Source organism: Trichomycterus rosablanca, chromosome 3 (assembly GCF_030014385.1).
Source record: "Trichomycterus rosablanca isolate fTriRos1 chromosome 3, fTriRos1.hap1, whole genome shotgun sequence".
Classification (NCBI taxonomy): domain Eukaryota; kingdom Metazoa; phylum Chordata; class Actinopteri; order Siluriformes; family Trichomycteridae; genus Trichomycterus; species Trichomycterus rosablanca.
This window is the reverse complement of record NC_085990.1, coordinates 34,435,033-34,448,709: the sequence shown is the minus strand read 5'-3', so window position 1 is coordinate 34,448,709 and position 13,677 is coordinate 34,435,033. Positions and strand designations below refer to the sequence as shown.

General features: G+C 40.0%; 1 protein-coding gene across 1 annotated transcript in view; it reads left to right on the top strand.

Moving 5' to 3' along the window:
* vstm2a (V-set and transmembrane domain containing 2A) overlaps positions 1-4,465 on the top strand; it is a 63,637-nt gene extending 59,172 nt beyond the window's left edge. Inside the window, exon 5 of the mRNA XM_062992053.1 lies at positions 3,685-4,465. Coding sequence (XP_062848123.1) covers positions 3,685-3,761 — 77 coding nt within the window. The 3' untranslated portion in view covers positions 3,762-4,465. The remainder of the gene's footprint in view (positions 1-3,684) is intronic.
* The last annotated feature ends 9,212 nt before the right edge of the window (positions 4,466-13,677 follow it).

The following is a 13,677-nucleotide window of genomic DNA, read 5'->3' as shown; positions in this document are numbered from 1 at the left end:
ATGGAGTGGTGTACAGCACACAGCAACTGGACTTAGTAAAGATGTGAACTTAAAGAACCATGCTTCTTTATGTGGCATTCTAATTTACGAGTCTGGGTTTGGCAAATGCCAGGAGATCATTACCTGCCTGACTGCTTTGTACCAACTTGGGTCAGTTTGGTGGGGGAGGTAAAATGCTGTGGGGTTCTTTTTAAGGAGTTGCCCTAGGACTCCTATTTCAAGTGAAGGAAAATTCTCCTTAACTAGGACACAGTGATGGTGACACAGTGGGTAGTGCTGTCACCTCACAGCAAGAAGAACCTGGGTACGATACCCTAGCTGGGCAGCCAGGATTCTAACTTTGTGGATTTTACATGTCTGCATGGGTTCCTTCAGGGTGATCCAGTTTCTTCTGACAAGTCCAAAGACATGCAGTCAGGACTTTGGTCACCACACAGCAGGAACAACATGGGTCCTCTCAGTAAGGAGTGTTGTGTATGTGTGTGTCTGCCTTGTGATTGAATAGCAACCTGGTTGGGGTGTTTCCTGCCTTTCAACCAATGAATCAGACGCACAGTGTCACTGACCATGATGTAATAGTGGTAAAACAGACAGTGAATAAATGAATGAATGAACGAGGCAAAGCTTACCAGTCCTAAAAATAACGTATCTTGCCTACCCTAAAAGCCTCAGATCGTTTAAATAATTCACTTTGTCAAGTACTGTTGGAAGAACAGTATGCAATTATTTTAGCAAGTTAAAAAAATCAAACAATCAAAAAGACGTAATTAAGAACAAAGCGAAGTCAGTCAATCTGCAAAGGCCATCATAGACAAGGCTATGGGTCAAGGCAAAGTATTTAAAAAAAATTAGACAAGACACAAAATAGTAGACAGACAGACAGGCAGACAGACAGACGGATAGATAGATACACTGATCAGTCATAACATTAAAACCACCTCTTTGTTTCTACAATCACTGTCCGTTTTATCAGCTCCACTTACCATATAGAAGCACTTTGTAGTTCTACAATTACTGACTGTAGTCCATCTGTTTCTTTGCATGATTTGTTAGCCCCCTTTCACCCTGTTCTTCAATACAGAGCAGGTATTATTTAGATGGTGGATCATTCTCAGCACTGCAGTGACAATGACATGGTGGTGGTGTGTAAGTGGATCAGACATAGCAGCGCTGCTGGAGTTTTAAATACCATGTCCACTCACTGTCCACTCTATTAGACACTCCTACCTGTTGGTCCAGCTTGTAGATGTAAAGTCAGAGACGATCGCTCATCTATTGCTGCTGTTTGAGTTGGTCATCTTCTAGACCTTCATCAGTGGTCACAGGACGCTGCCCACGGGGCGCTGTTGGCTGGATATTTTTGGTTGGTAAACTATTCTCAGTCCAGCAGTGACAGTGAGGTGTTTAAAAACTCCATCAGCACTGCTGTGTCTTATCCATTCATTCCAGCGTCACTGTCAGTGTCACTGCAGTGCTGAGAATGATCCAACACCCAAGTAATACCTACTCTATAGTGGGAGAGTTCTGACCATTAAAGAACAGCATGAAAGGAGGTTAACAAAGTATGTAGAGAAACAGATGGACTACAGTCAGCAATTGTAGAACTACAAAGTGCTTCTAAATGGTAAGTGGAGCTAATAAAATGGACAATGTGTGTAGAAACAAGGAGGTTTTAATGTTATGGCTGATCGGTTTATATACTTTAGAAATCCCGATCCCGAGAAGAAAATTAGTACTTGCCTCAGTAGCAAGTTACATAGATCAAAATAATAATACACACTATAAAGATTCACATTATACAAACAAGTACCTGCATAATCACAACAACACACTACAACAACAGGGCATGAGTTTACATGTGGAGGTGTTTTTTTGGGTATACATCGTAAGGCTGGTATAGATTATAATTATCAACTGTAAAGTATAAATTATAAAGTGTACTACAGTGCAAAGATATAAACTGTGCAGATGTACAAAGAGGTGCATATGTGCACACCCACGTACATAGATACAGTATATACATGTGCCACAATTTTGATACATTCAGTCTTCAGTTCCTCCCCACCCTCCCTGCATAGAGTTAAAGAGCCTAATGGCTCTGGGGACAAAGGATTTTCTGAGTCTGTCTATGGAGCAGCACTGTGATAGTAGTCTGGCCCTGAATGCACTTCTCTGTTTCAGAAAAGTTGTGTGCAGTGGGTGATTTTGATTGTCCATAATGGAAAGCACTTTGCACAGAGTCCGTTTCTCTGTCACAGTTGCTAGTGATTCCAGCTCTATTCCGACCAGCACTCCGGCTCTCCTGGCCAGTTTGTCCAACCGTGTTGCATCCCTCCTCTTAATGCTGCCTCCCCAGCACACCACAGCATAGAAAAAACAGATTAATAAAACATCTGCAGGAGTTTCCTGCATACAATGTTGAAGGACCCCAGCCTACTCAGGAAATACAGCTGTCTAAACTAATGCTCAGTACAGGCTTGTGTAGTTGTCCTCAAATGGTACCAATTCATCTGCTTAGTATGGAATGTTTCAAAAAGGTAGAACTTGCATATTGTATTACCCTATTATTCTTATTTTGCTTTGTCCAAACGTTTTATAGTGTGAGTTTGTAGCAGGCACCAAATTCAAAATCTGTTTACATACAGAAGTTGATTGCATTTTACAAAATGTACCAACTTCTTTGAAAAAGGGTTTATACATACACTATATGAAAAAAAAAAGTATTGGGACACACGTCTTAATCATTGTATTCAGGTATTTCATTCAGTCCTGTTGCCACAGGTGTATAAAATAAAGCACCAAGCCATGCAGTCAGTTTCTTTGTCACAGTTGCTAGTAATTCCAGCTCCATTCTGACCAGCACTCTGGCTCTTCTGACCGGTCTTCTAACCGTGTTTGTTGGACAAACTCCCCAGCACACCACAGCAGGAGTTTCCTACATATGTTGAAGGACCCCAGCCTTTCTCAGGAAATACAGCTGTCTAAACTAATGCTCAGTACAAGCTCGTGTATTGCTCTGATGCTTTGCATTGGTCTGCAAACACAAGATCATTTAAATAGGGAGAAACAAGGCAATTACGAACAAAACAGATGCATTAAATCAAGGTAATTAACAGAACTGAAAACAGGTGCAAAAACAAAGCTTTAAATCAGAGGACTAAGAATGGGTGGGAAGTGAACATTGCTGAGACCAGTGTGAATCACAAAACCATGTAACATCAATTACATAACCTGTAGCAGTCTTTAAAATCAAACAAACAAAAAGTTAATTGAAGTATTGAAATTTTGAATGCAAACTATTGGAAAAAGAAGAATTTCTGAGTAAAAAGTGCTGTCTTCAGACTTGCTGACAACATAAAATATTGTCACATCTCCTAACTTGCTGACACAAGCTTCAGTTCTGTTACAAACTGCAGCTTTTCTTCTCAGTTTTTATCCAGTCCAAAAAAAATGAATAAACACAAATAAATAAAAAAGATAAATAACATTTTGTTTTATGATTATTTTAGTGTACAAATCAAACCTGTTTTGTAGCAACAATACAATCTGTAACTGACAAAATTTGTGTTCGCCGTGATAAGTCTTGTCTGCAGGCTCAGATGTAATTGATACCCATGATTTACTGTTTACTGTTTGCCTCTGTCAGATTTAAGATAACGGATGTGCCTGTAATTTCTTCTCTAGGCACCAGAATAGCTACGAGCTATGGTCTTGCTCTTCTACTATTCGCCAGTGGCTGTGTGACGGGAGCTCTGCTATAATCCAGGACTGGTTTTTCTTCAGTTTTACTGTTCCTTTCAAGCCAAGAGAAAAATTACCTGCTATTTCCATAGCAAGGACTCCATACTTGCCCCAGTATTTGCACCCAAAATGTTAAATAAGTAAACCAGAATCACTTCTGGTCAAAAGCCTTGAGCAGAAGACTATGGACATGTATGTAGTGATCCTGATGATACAACACAACACGATGGAATGAATTACAGACTTACCTTTCATGCATATGTTACTTTGCTGTAATTTTCTGTTTATATCCAGCTGTGAATTTAATGACGTTCTCAAGCCGGAAATAATTTATATTTGTGTAATATATTAATATATACGTACAGATACATATATAAAGATTTGATTTTGAGCCTTCTTGGACTCTGTACAGCTTGCATCCATTCTGGAATAGTATGTGTGCAAGAACGCTGACGTTAATGTGAACATAAAGCACTGACATTTAAGTGAATATTGTGGCTTAATAGATGTTCTGCTGGAAGTTCTGCTTTGCTATGTAATGTTCTGCGCTGTTTAAACTGCTTTGAAGTTTTCTCATTTTATCTGATGCAGATTGTTCATGCGTAAGTGCACTTGCTGTTCCTATGTTGTTGTAATGCTTTTTTTCTTTTTATTTATTTATTTATTTTAATTTTTTGGTCTTTATTAATTTGCATAATAAATGTGAGCTTATTTCTGTTATCAACCTATTAGTCATGTTTTGTCTTTAAGGCTAGCACAATTGTTCAAACTTCATGAGCATTAGCAGTGCCTGCAAATACACCGATCAGCCATAACATTAAAACGATCTCCTTGTTTCTACACTCACTGTCCATTTTATCAGCTCCATTTACCATATAGAAGCACTTTGATGGACTACAGTCAGTAATTGTAGAACTACAGTTTCTCTTCATAGCTTTTTGGCCTTCTTTCACCCTGTTCTTTAATGGTCAAGACCCCCACAGGACCACCACAGAGCAGGTATTATTTTGGGTGGTGGATCATTCTCAGCACTGCAGTGATAATGACATGGTGGTGTTGTGTTAGTGTGTGTTTTGCTGGTATCAGACACAGCAGCGCTGCTGGAGTTTTTAAATACCATGTCCACTCACTGTCCACTCTATTAAACACTCCTACCTAGTTGGCCACCTTGTAGATGTAAAGTCAGAGACGATCGCTCATCTATTGCTGCTGTTGGTCATCCTCTACACCTTCATCAGTGGTCACAGGATGCTGCCCACGGGGCACTGTTGGCTGGATATTTTTGGTTGGTGGACTATTCTCAGTCCAGCAGTGACAGTGAAGTGTTTAAAAACTCCATCAGCACTGCTGTGTCTGATCCACTCATACCAGCACAACACACACTAACACACCACCATCATGTTAGTGTCACTGCAGTGCTGAGAATGATCCAACACCCAAATAATACCTGCTCTGTGGTGGTCCTGTGGGCATCCTGATTATTGAAGAACAGGGTGAAAGCAGACTAAAAAAGTATGCAGAGAAACAGATGGACTACAGTCAGTAATTGTAGAACTACAAAGTGCTTCAATTTGGTGTGGAGCTGATAAAATGGACAGTGAGTGTAGAAACAAGGAGGTGGTTTTAATGTTATGCCTGATCAGTGTATATGTAATTTAGCATTTTAGCAGAACCTAAACAAATATGGCATTGAGGATTTAGGAAAACATATAATACCTGTTTAAATATTGCACAGACGGTGCCATTTACTGAGAAGAGAATATACAAGACACTTATCAACTTGTATGAGCCTTGTGTGAGAATATCTTAGTCTCTTAGAGGACGAGATACTTAAGTGCTTGTGGAATTTAGCTTGACCATCTGCTTCTTATTTCAAAACTTGTTATAGTGCATCCGGAAAGTATTCACAGCGCTTCACTTTTTCCACATTTTGTTATGTTACAGCCTTATTCCAAAATTGATTAAATTAATTTTTCCCTCAAAACTACACACACACACACACACACACACACACAATACCCCATGCAAATTTATTAAAAATAAAACACAAAAATATAACATGTACATAAGTATTCACAGCCTTTGCTTAATAACTTGTTGAAGCACCTTTGGCAGCAACAGTCTTAAGTCTTTTTGATTATTATGCTACAAGCTTGGCACACCTATTTTTGGGCAATTTCTCCCATTGTTCTTTGCAGAACCTCTCAAGCTCCATCAGGTTGGATGGGGAGCATCGGTGCACAGCCATTTTTAGATCTCTTCAGAGATGATTAATCAGGTTCAAGTCTGAGCTCTGGCTTGGCCACTCAAGGACATTCACAGAGTTGTCCCGAAGCCACTCCTTTTTTATCTTGGCTGTGTGCTTAGGGTCGTTCCTGTTGGAAGATGAACCTTTGCTCCAGTCTGAGGTCCAGAGCGCTCTGGAGCAGGTAATCATCAAGGATGTCTCTGTACATTGCTGCAGTCATCTTTCCCTCGACCCTGACTAGTCTCCAAGTTCCTGCTGCCGAAAAACATCCCCACAACATGATGCTGCCACCACCATACTGCTACCACTTCACTATAGGAATGGTATTGGCTAGGTGATGAGTGGCGCCTGGTTTTCTCCAGACATGATGCTTGGCATTCAGGCCAAAGAGTTCAATCTTTGTTTCATCAGACCAGAGATAAGATTTTGTTTCTCATGGCCTGAGAGTCCTTCAGGTGCCTTTTGGTGAACTCCAGATGGGCTGTCATGTGCCTTTTACTGAGGAGTGGCTTCCGTCTGGCCACTCTACCATACAGGCTTGATTGGTGGAGTGCTGCAGAAATGGTTGTCCCTCTCGAAGGTTCTCCTCTCGCCACAGAGCAACACTGGAGCTCTGTCAGAGTAACCATTGGGTTCTAAGGCCCTTCTACCCCGATTGCTCAGATTGGCCAGGTGGCCAGCTCTAGGAAGAGTCCTGGTGGTGCCAAACTTCTTCCATTTACGGATGATGGCGGCCACTGTGCTCATTGGGACCTTCAATGCTGCAGAAATCCTGTCTCGGAGGTCTACAGACAATTCCTTGGACTTCATGGCTTGGTTTGTGCTCTGAAATGCACTGTGTACTGTGGAACCTTATAGAAACAGGTGTGTGCCTTTCCAAATAATGTCCAATCAACTGAATTTACTACAGGTTGACTCCAATCAAGTTGTAGAAACATCTGAAGGATAAGTGGAAACAGGATGCTCCTGAGCTCAATTTTAAGTGTCATGGCAAAGGCTGTGAATACTTATGTACATGTTATATTTTAATGTTTTATTTTTAATACATTTCATCAATTTAATCCATTTTGGAATAAGGCTGTAACATAACAAAATGTGGAAAAAGTGAAGTGCTGTGAATTCTGTACATTTGATCAGTGAGTTTCTACCATGGTTCACCAGAAGATGTATAATCTTTCTTTGTTTTAGCCTTTTACATTTAGAGAACAAGCTGGCTCATACACAGTCATATCTGTACATGTGGCAGCAATGTTATTATTTTTATCAATTGTAATAATAATAATAATAATAATAATAATAAAAATAATAATAATAATAATACATGTCCAAACTGTATTTACTTATATTATTATTATATATTATATATATTGAGATATATTATGTTATTATATTATTATTACATTTAGGGTGTTTAAGGGAAAAAAACCATACAATGAAATTACTTTTATATTTCATTAAAATACTGGTATTTCAGCTACACTCTCATATCTCACTGAACTGATTGCCATTATCGTAATTAAAAACTGGGCTGTATGACAACATTGCATTCAGCAGCTACATTTTGTTGCCTTCCTTGATTATACACTGATTTTTCATGTTTGTCTGATGACTGAACCACTCTGCTTTTTTGTGTAGAAGTAAAATGTAAAATCTGTTAGAGTGCTCACATCATGTGCATTAGCTGCTGGGTCACTACACATTTTAGTACTGTGTCTCCACTACATGTCAGTTTCTGTCAGTGTGATTAAAATTAACATTGTTGTATAACTATTTCATATACTGTAGCTACATGTTGTTGCCTTTTCTAAATCTACAGCATGTTTTTCATTTGTTTGATGGTGCACATCACTAAAAGCTGGTAAGTAAACCACAAAGCCCTTGCTTTTTTGTTTAGGAGATGATAATGAAACCTGACAATGTGGCATGGTAAACAATCTTTTAACAGAAAAAAGAAGAAAAAGAATAGCAACCAGTTATCATCAGAAATGCAAACACTGCAAACAAACACTCATTAATGTGCTTTTAAGGAGAAATTTCTTTTCATGTCAGTTCATCTGAAGGTTAAGAATTGTATTGTGAAGACTCAAGTAAACAAATCATTAAGACAAGGTGACACCTCTGTATAAACCTCATAAACACATCTAGACATGACCTTTCCAGCCGTCATCATTATTCTGTCCACTCTGTGGGTGCACTCTGGTTTTAGTTTATCCAATAAATGTCACATTATTCTCTCTCTCCGAGTTCAATTTCTCATACAGCAATAAGTAGGAAAAAAAACCCATAAAACCTTTTGTAAATGCCTAGATGAAGGTTTACTAAACAGGGTTTTCCTGGCATCTATTCGTGTCTGCTTAGCATTTCAGAAAAGTCACAGTAAATTTAGCAAAGTGCACTATTGTTCTCATTTTTCAGCAGCAGCCAAAATAAATAAATAAACAAATACATAAATAAAATGCTGCATTTGTGTTTATGATTAATTACCTACCACTTGGACACCTGACCAGCTTGTTGGACATATATTCCCATAAATCTTTCCATAAACCTGGTATTAATTTGAAATTGTTAGCCTTTATGATTAACAGTTGCCACTCTTCTAGATAGGCTATTCACAAGCAAATGGAATTTGTGCCCATTTTGTCCACATACCATTTATAAGGACAGGCTCTAATGTTAGATGAGTCCTGGCTCAACACTCCAATGAATTCCAGTGGGGTTGAGTTTAGAGCTATGTGCCGGCCATTGAAGTTTCTCTACAACAAACTCTTTAAATCATGTTTCATTGACTAGTCCTTTAAAAGTCTTAAAAGAACTGGATATTTATTATTGTGACTAAAGCACATAATCAACATAATATACACAATTATTGACCATCAGCAAGTAAATTGGCAAGACATTTAAAAGTATAAGTTGCTTGTATCTCATCTGACACATACAAGTGGTATACGAAGCAAAACATAAGGGAGTAATTAAAACTGTAGTGAAGCTATTAGTTTGTCTGGCCAATTTCATTCCATTCTTGCATTTCAGGCCTGCAACACATTCCAAAAAAGTTGTGAAGGGGGCAACTTAAGACTAGTAATGAGGTTAAAAAATGTCAACGTGACACGTGACTGTAATCATGATTTGATACAAAAGCAGTATTAACAAAAGGCTAAGACTTTAAGGAGCAAAGATGAGCAGAGGATATCCAGTTTGTCAACAAATATAAGAACAAAACAATGTTCCTGAAAGAGAACATACTTTTCCCTCTACAGTTTATAATATTATTAAACAATTCCAAGAAACCAGTGTGTAAGATGAACCCATTATTCCTGATCCCTAAGATGGCACTACATTAAGAACTGTCAATTATAATTAGCTGATATAACCACATGGGTGAGAAATTATTTTGGCAAACCTTTGTCAAGCACTACAATACACAGTAAAATTCACAAATGCCACTTAAAACTTTACTGTGCAAAAAAAGAAGCCATGTCCAGAAGCAGCATCAAGTTCTCTGGGCTCAGAGGCATCTGGGATGGACCAACACACACTGTGGTCAGATATACCAGTATTCCAGATTTTTTCAACAATCAACCAGTCTGTTTGTCCATCCATCCACCCATCTGTCCATCCATCTGTCTATCTATCTATGCATTGTGCTCCAAACCAAAGATGAAAAGGACCGTCCAGACTGTTATCAGCAATAAGTCTAAAATACACCCTGAAGAGAGCACTAATCTACTAAACTACACCATACATTTCACTCACCCACTCACTCACTTACTCACTCACTTCTAGGCCCAATTTGAAGCACCCATATACCTATTAGCATGTTTTAGAGAGAAGGTAGGAGTTAGGTCCTAATGACTTTGAAGTTGCATGGCCCTTCACATTAGTCTCATCAGAGCCTAAGCAGAAAAAAATCACCCTAGACAGAGTGGTTAGTAAAAGCTGAATGAGTGAATGAATAAATGAATGAATAAATTAATGAATAAATGAATGAATAATATACAAATAATATATGTATACATTTGACATGCTTGCTCCCTGTCTATGAGTGCTAGAAATGTTCTATATTACTAGATTTAAATGCTCTGAGAAATGACCTTGTCTAGTTCATGGTTTACACTATTTCAACAAAGCCTCAGCTACAACGTGCTGTACGTGTCAATACAGTAAAAACCATTTCTATCAGAAAGGCATTTAGATTGTCCAGATACATTTAATATTGCTTCTGTCATTCAAAAGATCACCCATTTTAGAAACTTGGAATAGTTTTTACAATAGGAAGGTAGCTTTCACTTGTTCAGCCAATTATTCAGTCTGTTCATCTTGGCAGCGATCTTGTTATTCAGTTGAAGTCCTGAAGAAATGAGCCTGTCACTTTTCATCCATTTCTTATTTTGTAGAGAGAAAAGAGATAAAAAGCCACTTGAAATCCACATTTGATATTTGAGAGTGCCAGCATCACTGGGTTTGTGTAATCAGCAGGATGGAGGAAATAAGGGAAAGAGAGATTTGCAGAGTGTGAAATGGGAGATATGGAGAGAAGTCATGAGTGATTTTTGGGGTCTCTGTTAATTTGGTCAACATTGCATGGTTATTTGTGTGGAAATGAGCAGCTTCTGGCACTTTTACTGGTCTTTTTCTCCCCTTCAGCTTTCCATAGATATGAGCTACTGGATATTGCAGCATAAATAAATCAGAGAAGAATGTGTTGATTTTTTTTTAAGTGTTTTAACTGATCAAAGAATATATGCTACGTTTGCAGTTTTAACACTCAGCTTCAGTACATTTGGAATGCAGCAAGTGAAGATTTTCATCTCCAGCTGAAGCTTTATCTGGATCTGTTGATGTTAATGGTTTCAAATATTTAACTTTCACAACTCTTGATTATAACTTTAACTAAGTAATATAACCTTATATATACAGTGATCAGCCATAACATTAAAACCACCTCTTTGTTTTTACACTCACTGTCCATTTTATCAGCTCCACTTACCATATAGAAGCACTTTGAAGTTCTACAATTACTGACTGTAGTCCATCAGTTTTTCTGCATGCTTTTTTTCCACTTCCACCCTGTTTTTCAATGGTCAGGACCCCCACAGGACCACCACAGTGCAGGTATTATTTAGGTGGTGGATCATTCTCAGCACTGCAGTGACAATGACATGGTGGTGGTGTGTTAGTGTGTGTTGTGCTGGTATGAGTGGATCAGACACAGCAGCGCTGCTGGAGTTTTTAAATACCGTGTCCACTCACTGTCCACTCTATTAGACACTCCTACCTAGTTGATCCACCTTGTAGATGTAAAGTCAGAGACGATCGCTCATCTATTGCTGCTGTTTGAGTTGGTCATATTCTAGACCTTCATCAGTGGTCACAGGACGCTGCCCATGGGGCGCTGTTGGCTGGATGTTTTTGGTGGTGGACTATTCTCAGTCCAGCAGTGACAGTGAGGTGCTTAAAAACTCCAGCAGCGCTGCTGTGTCTCATCCACTCATACCAGCACAAAACACACCAACACACCACCACCATGTTAGTGTCACTGCAGTGCTGACCATTGAAGAACAGGGTAAAAGGGGGCTAAGAAACAGATGGATTACAGTCAGTAATTGTAGAACTACAAAGTGCTTCTATATGGTAAGTGGAGCTAATAATATGGACAGTGACTGTAGCAACAAAGAGGTGGTTTTAATGCGGTTTTAATGTGGTTTTAGTGCGTCCAACTGCCCGATTGCATCATGCTTCCTCTCCACCAATGCCGATCACCGCTCTGATTGAGGAGAACAAAGCTAACCCACACCCCCTCCGACAAATGGGCAGTAGCAGTATGCATTTTGTCGCCTACACTTTGACGAGTGCAATGCGGATCAGCACTGTGTGCGGAGAGACACACCCTGACAGCACTCTTTTTCCGTCTCTGTGCAGGCACCATCAATCAACCAGCAGAGGTTGTAATTGCATTAGTTATGAGAGAGTCCCTATCCAGCTTTTAATTTCCCACCCCTATCTGAACAACAGGCCAATCGTTGTTCATGTGGCCACTCAGCCCAGTCGGCAGGCAGAGCTGAGACTCGATACGATGTATTCGAGATCCCAGCTCTTGTTCCAGCGAGTGTTTTTACTGCTGCGCCACCTGAGCGGCCTAAGTAATATAACTTAATTTGACTATTTTATAAATACTGTAGCGTTTGCAATAGATTGCTCTCCTGAAGAAAATTGACATTCTGGACAAAGGTTTGCAGTCCCTTCCCCACACTTAGGCTACTGTTGGAGATATACAACTTGCAGAAGTCATCAGGCCTACTTAAAAGTAGAGCTGCGGTTCTCCATGGTGTCCTTGCTCTGGAATCAAGCGCTTCTGTCACCTATATGGAATTAGCAAAGCTTTCAGAAATATGGTGCTATGACAATATTAACAGCTGAATGGCAAACTTGAGGCAGTTTGAGTTAGTGGCTGAGGCTGGCTGGAACAACAGTTGAAGTCCAAACTAGTTGAAGTGGTTCTTCAGGCGCTAGTTGACCTCCCACTGAAGAACAGCCTGACATCAGAGATGCTGACAGAAAATCTGAGTCAGTGCTTTGGAGAGAGAGAGCACGGCTGTCATACCTATAACAAAATCTGCAGCAGAAAGATCAACAACAGGGTGAAAAGCTTGGATGGCTCACCACCGCCATCATAAAAAGCCTCACTGTGGATGCATTCCTTAGAGCGGTACAGCCCACACGCCTACAACAGCAGCTCCAGACAATTTAACTACTATGAGTGGATGAGATAACATTTTCAGCAAACACGGTAGCCCAAAACCAGTGTTGCAGAAGAGGATGACACTGACATCAGTGATGATGAAGTGATGGCAAAACTCTGCCACTTCCAAGAACGATGTCCCTGATGCCACTGATTAATTGACACCCAGACTGCAGCAAACGTTTACTGAAGGGCATAAGGGAGGAGATGGCTACCAGGAAAACAACCTCCATGTTCCATCAGCCGACTGGAAGACACCCAGAAGCTAAACATCCCCTCTAGCAAAAAGCCAACCTGCCAGACCCCGCCTGCCTGTGCACTGATGGGATTGCCAAGTGCCATATTGCTGCTGCAACAACAAGCTGTCAAAACCGCTGTGCAGTATGTCCAACATCTCCTCTAGCTGCATGGTTGCTTTTCTGTGCAGTGATCAGGTTTTGCTGCTGTTCTAGCTAGCTTACTACTGGCCCAATCACTGGATCGACATTCTAGTCTGCGGCCAGTTAGCTGAGCGCACTCCAAGAGTTCCAATGTGCCAACGACCCTGGTTTGCTGCTGGTGTGCTGACTGCTGCCCTTTTCTTAATGGCCGTATACTTGGTGCATCCTTTAGACAGAAATGGCTACCAGGACAAACCATAAACATTGACATAGATCTGACCCATGTCAAACTGAAAGGACTGTAGCAACTACAGCCAGTTTGCCAGCTGGCTTTCTTTGGACTTAAAGTTCAATAGCCAGAGCAATTGAAGTGAGCTGTGTGGAGAGTGAAGTGCTGACCGTAGAGATAGGGTTAAAAGTGTTCTGTCGCCACTACCGTGGCCAACAATTCTCCCCACATGATGCAGTAGTTGCACTCCTGCTGGCTTAGCACATAACTAAAATTTGCAATCACTGACTCTACACTAATATTGATCTGACTGAGAACAGCTCTTGTGCTCTGATCACTG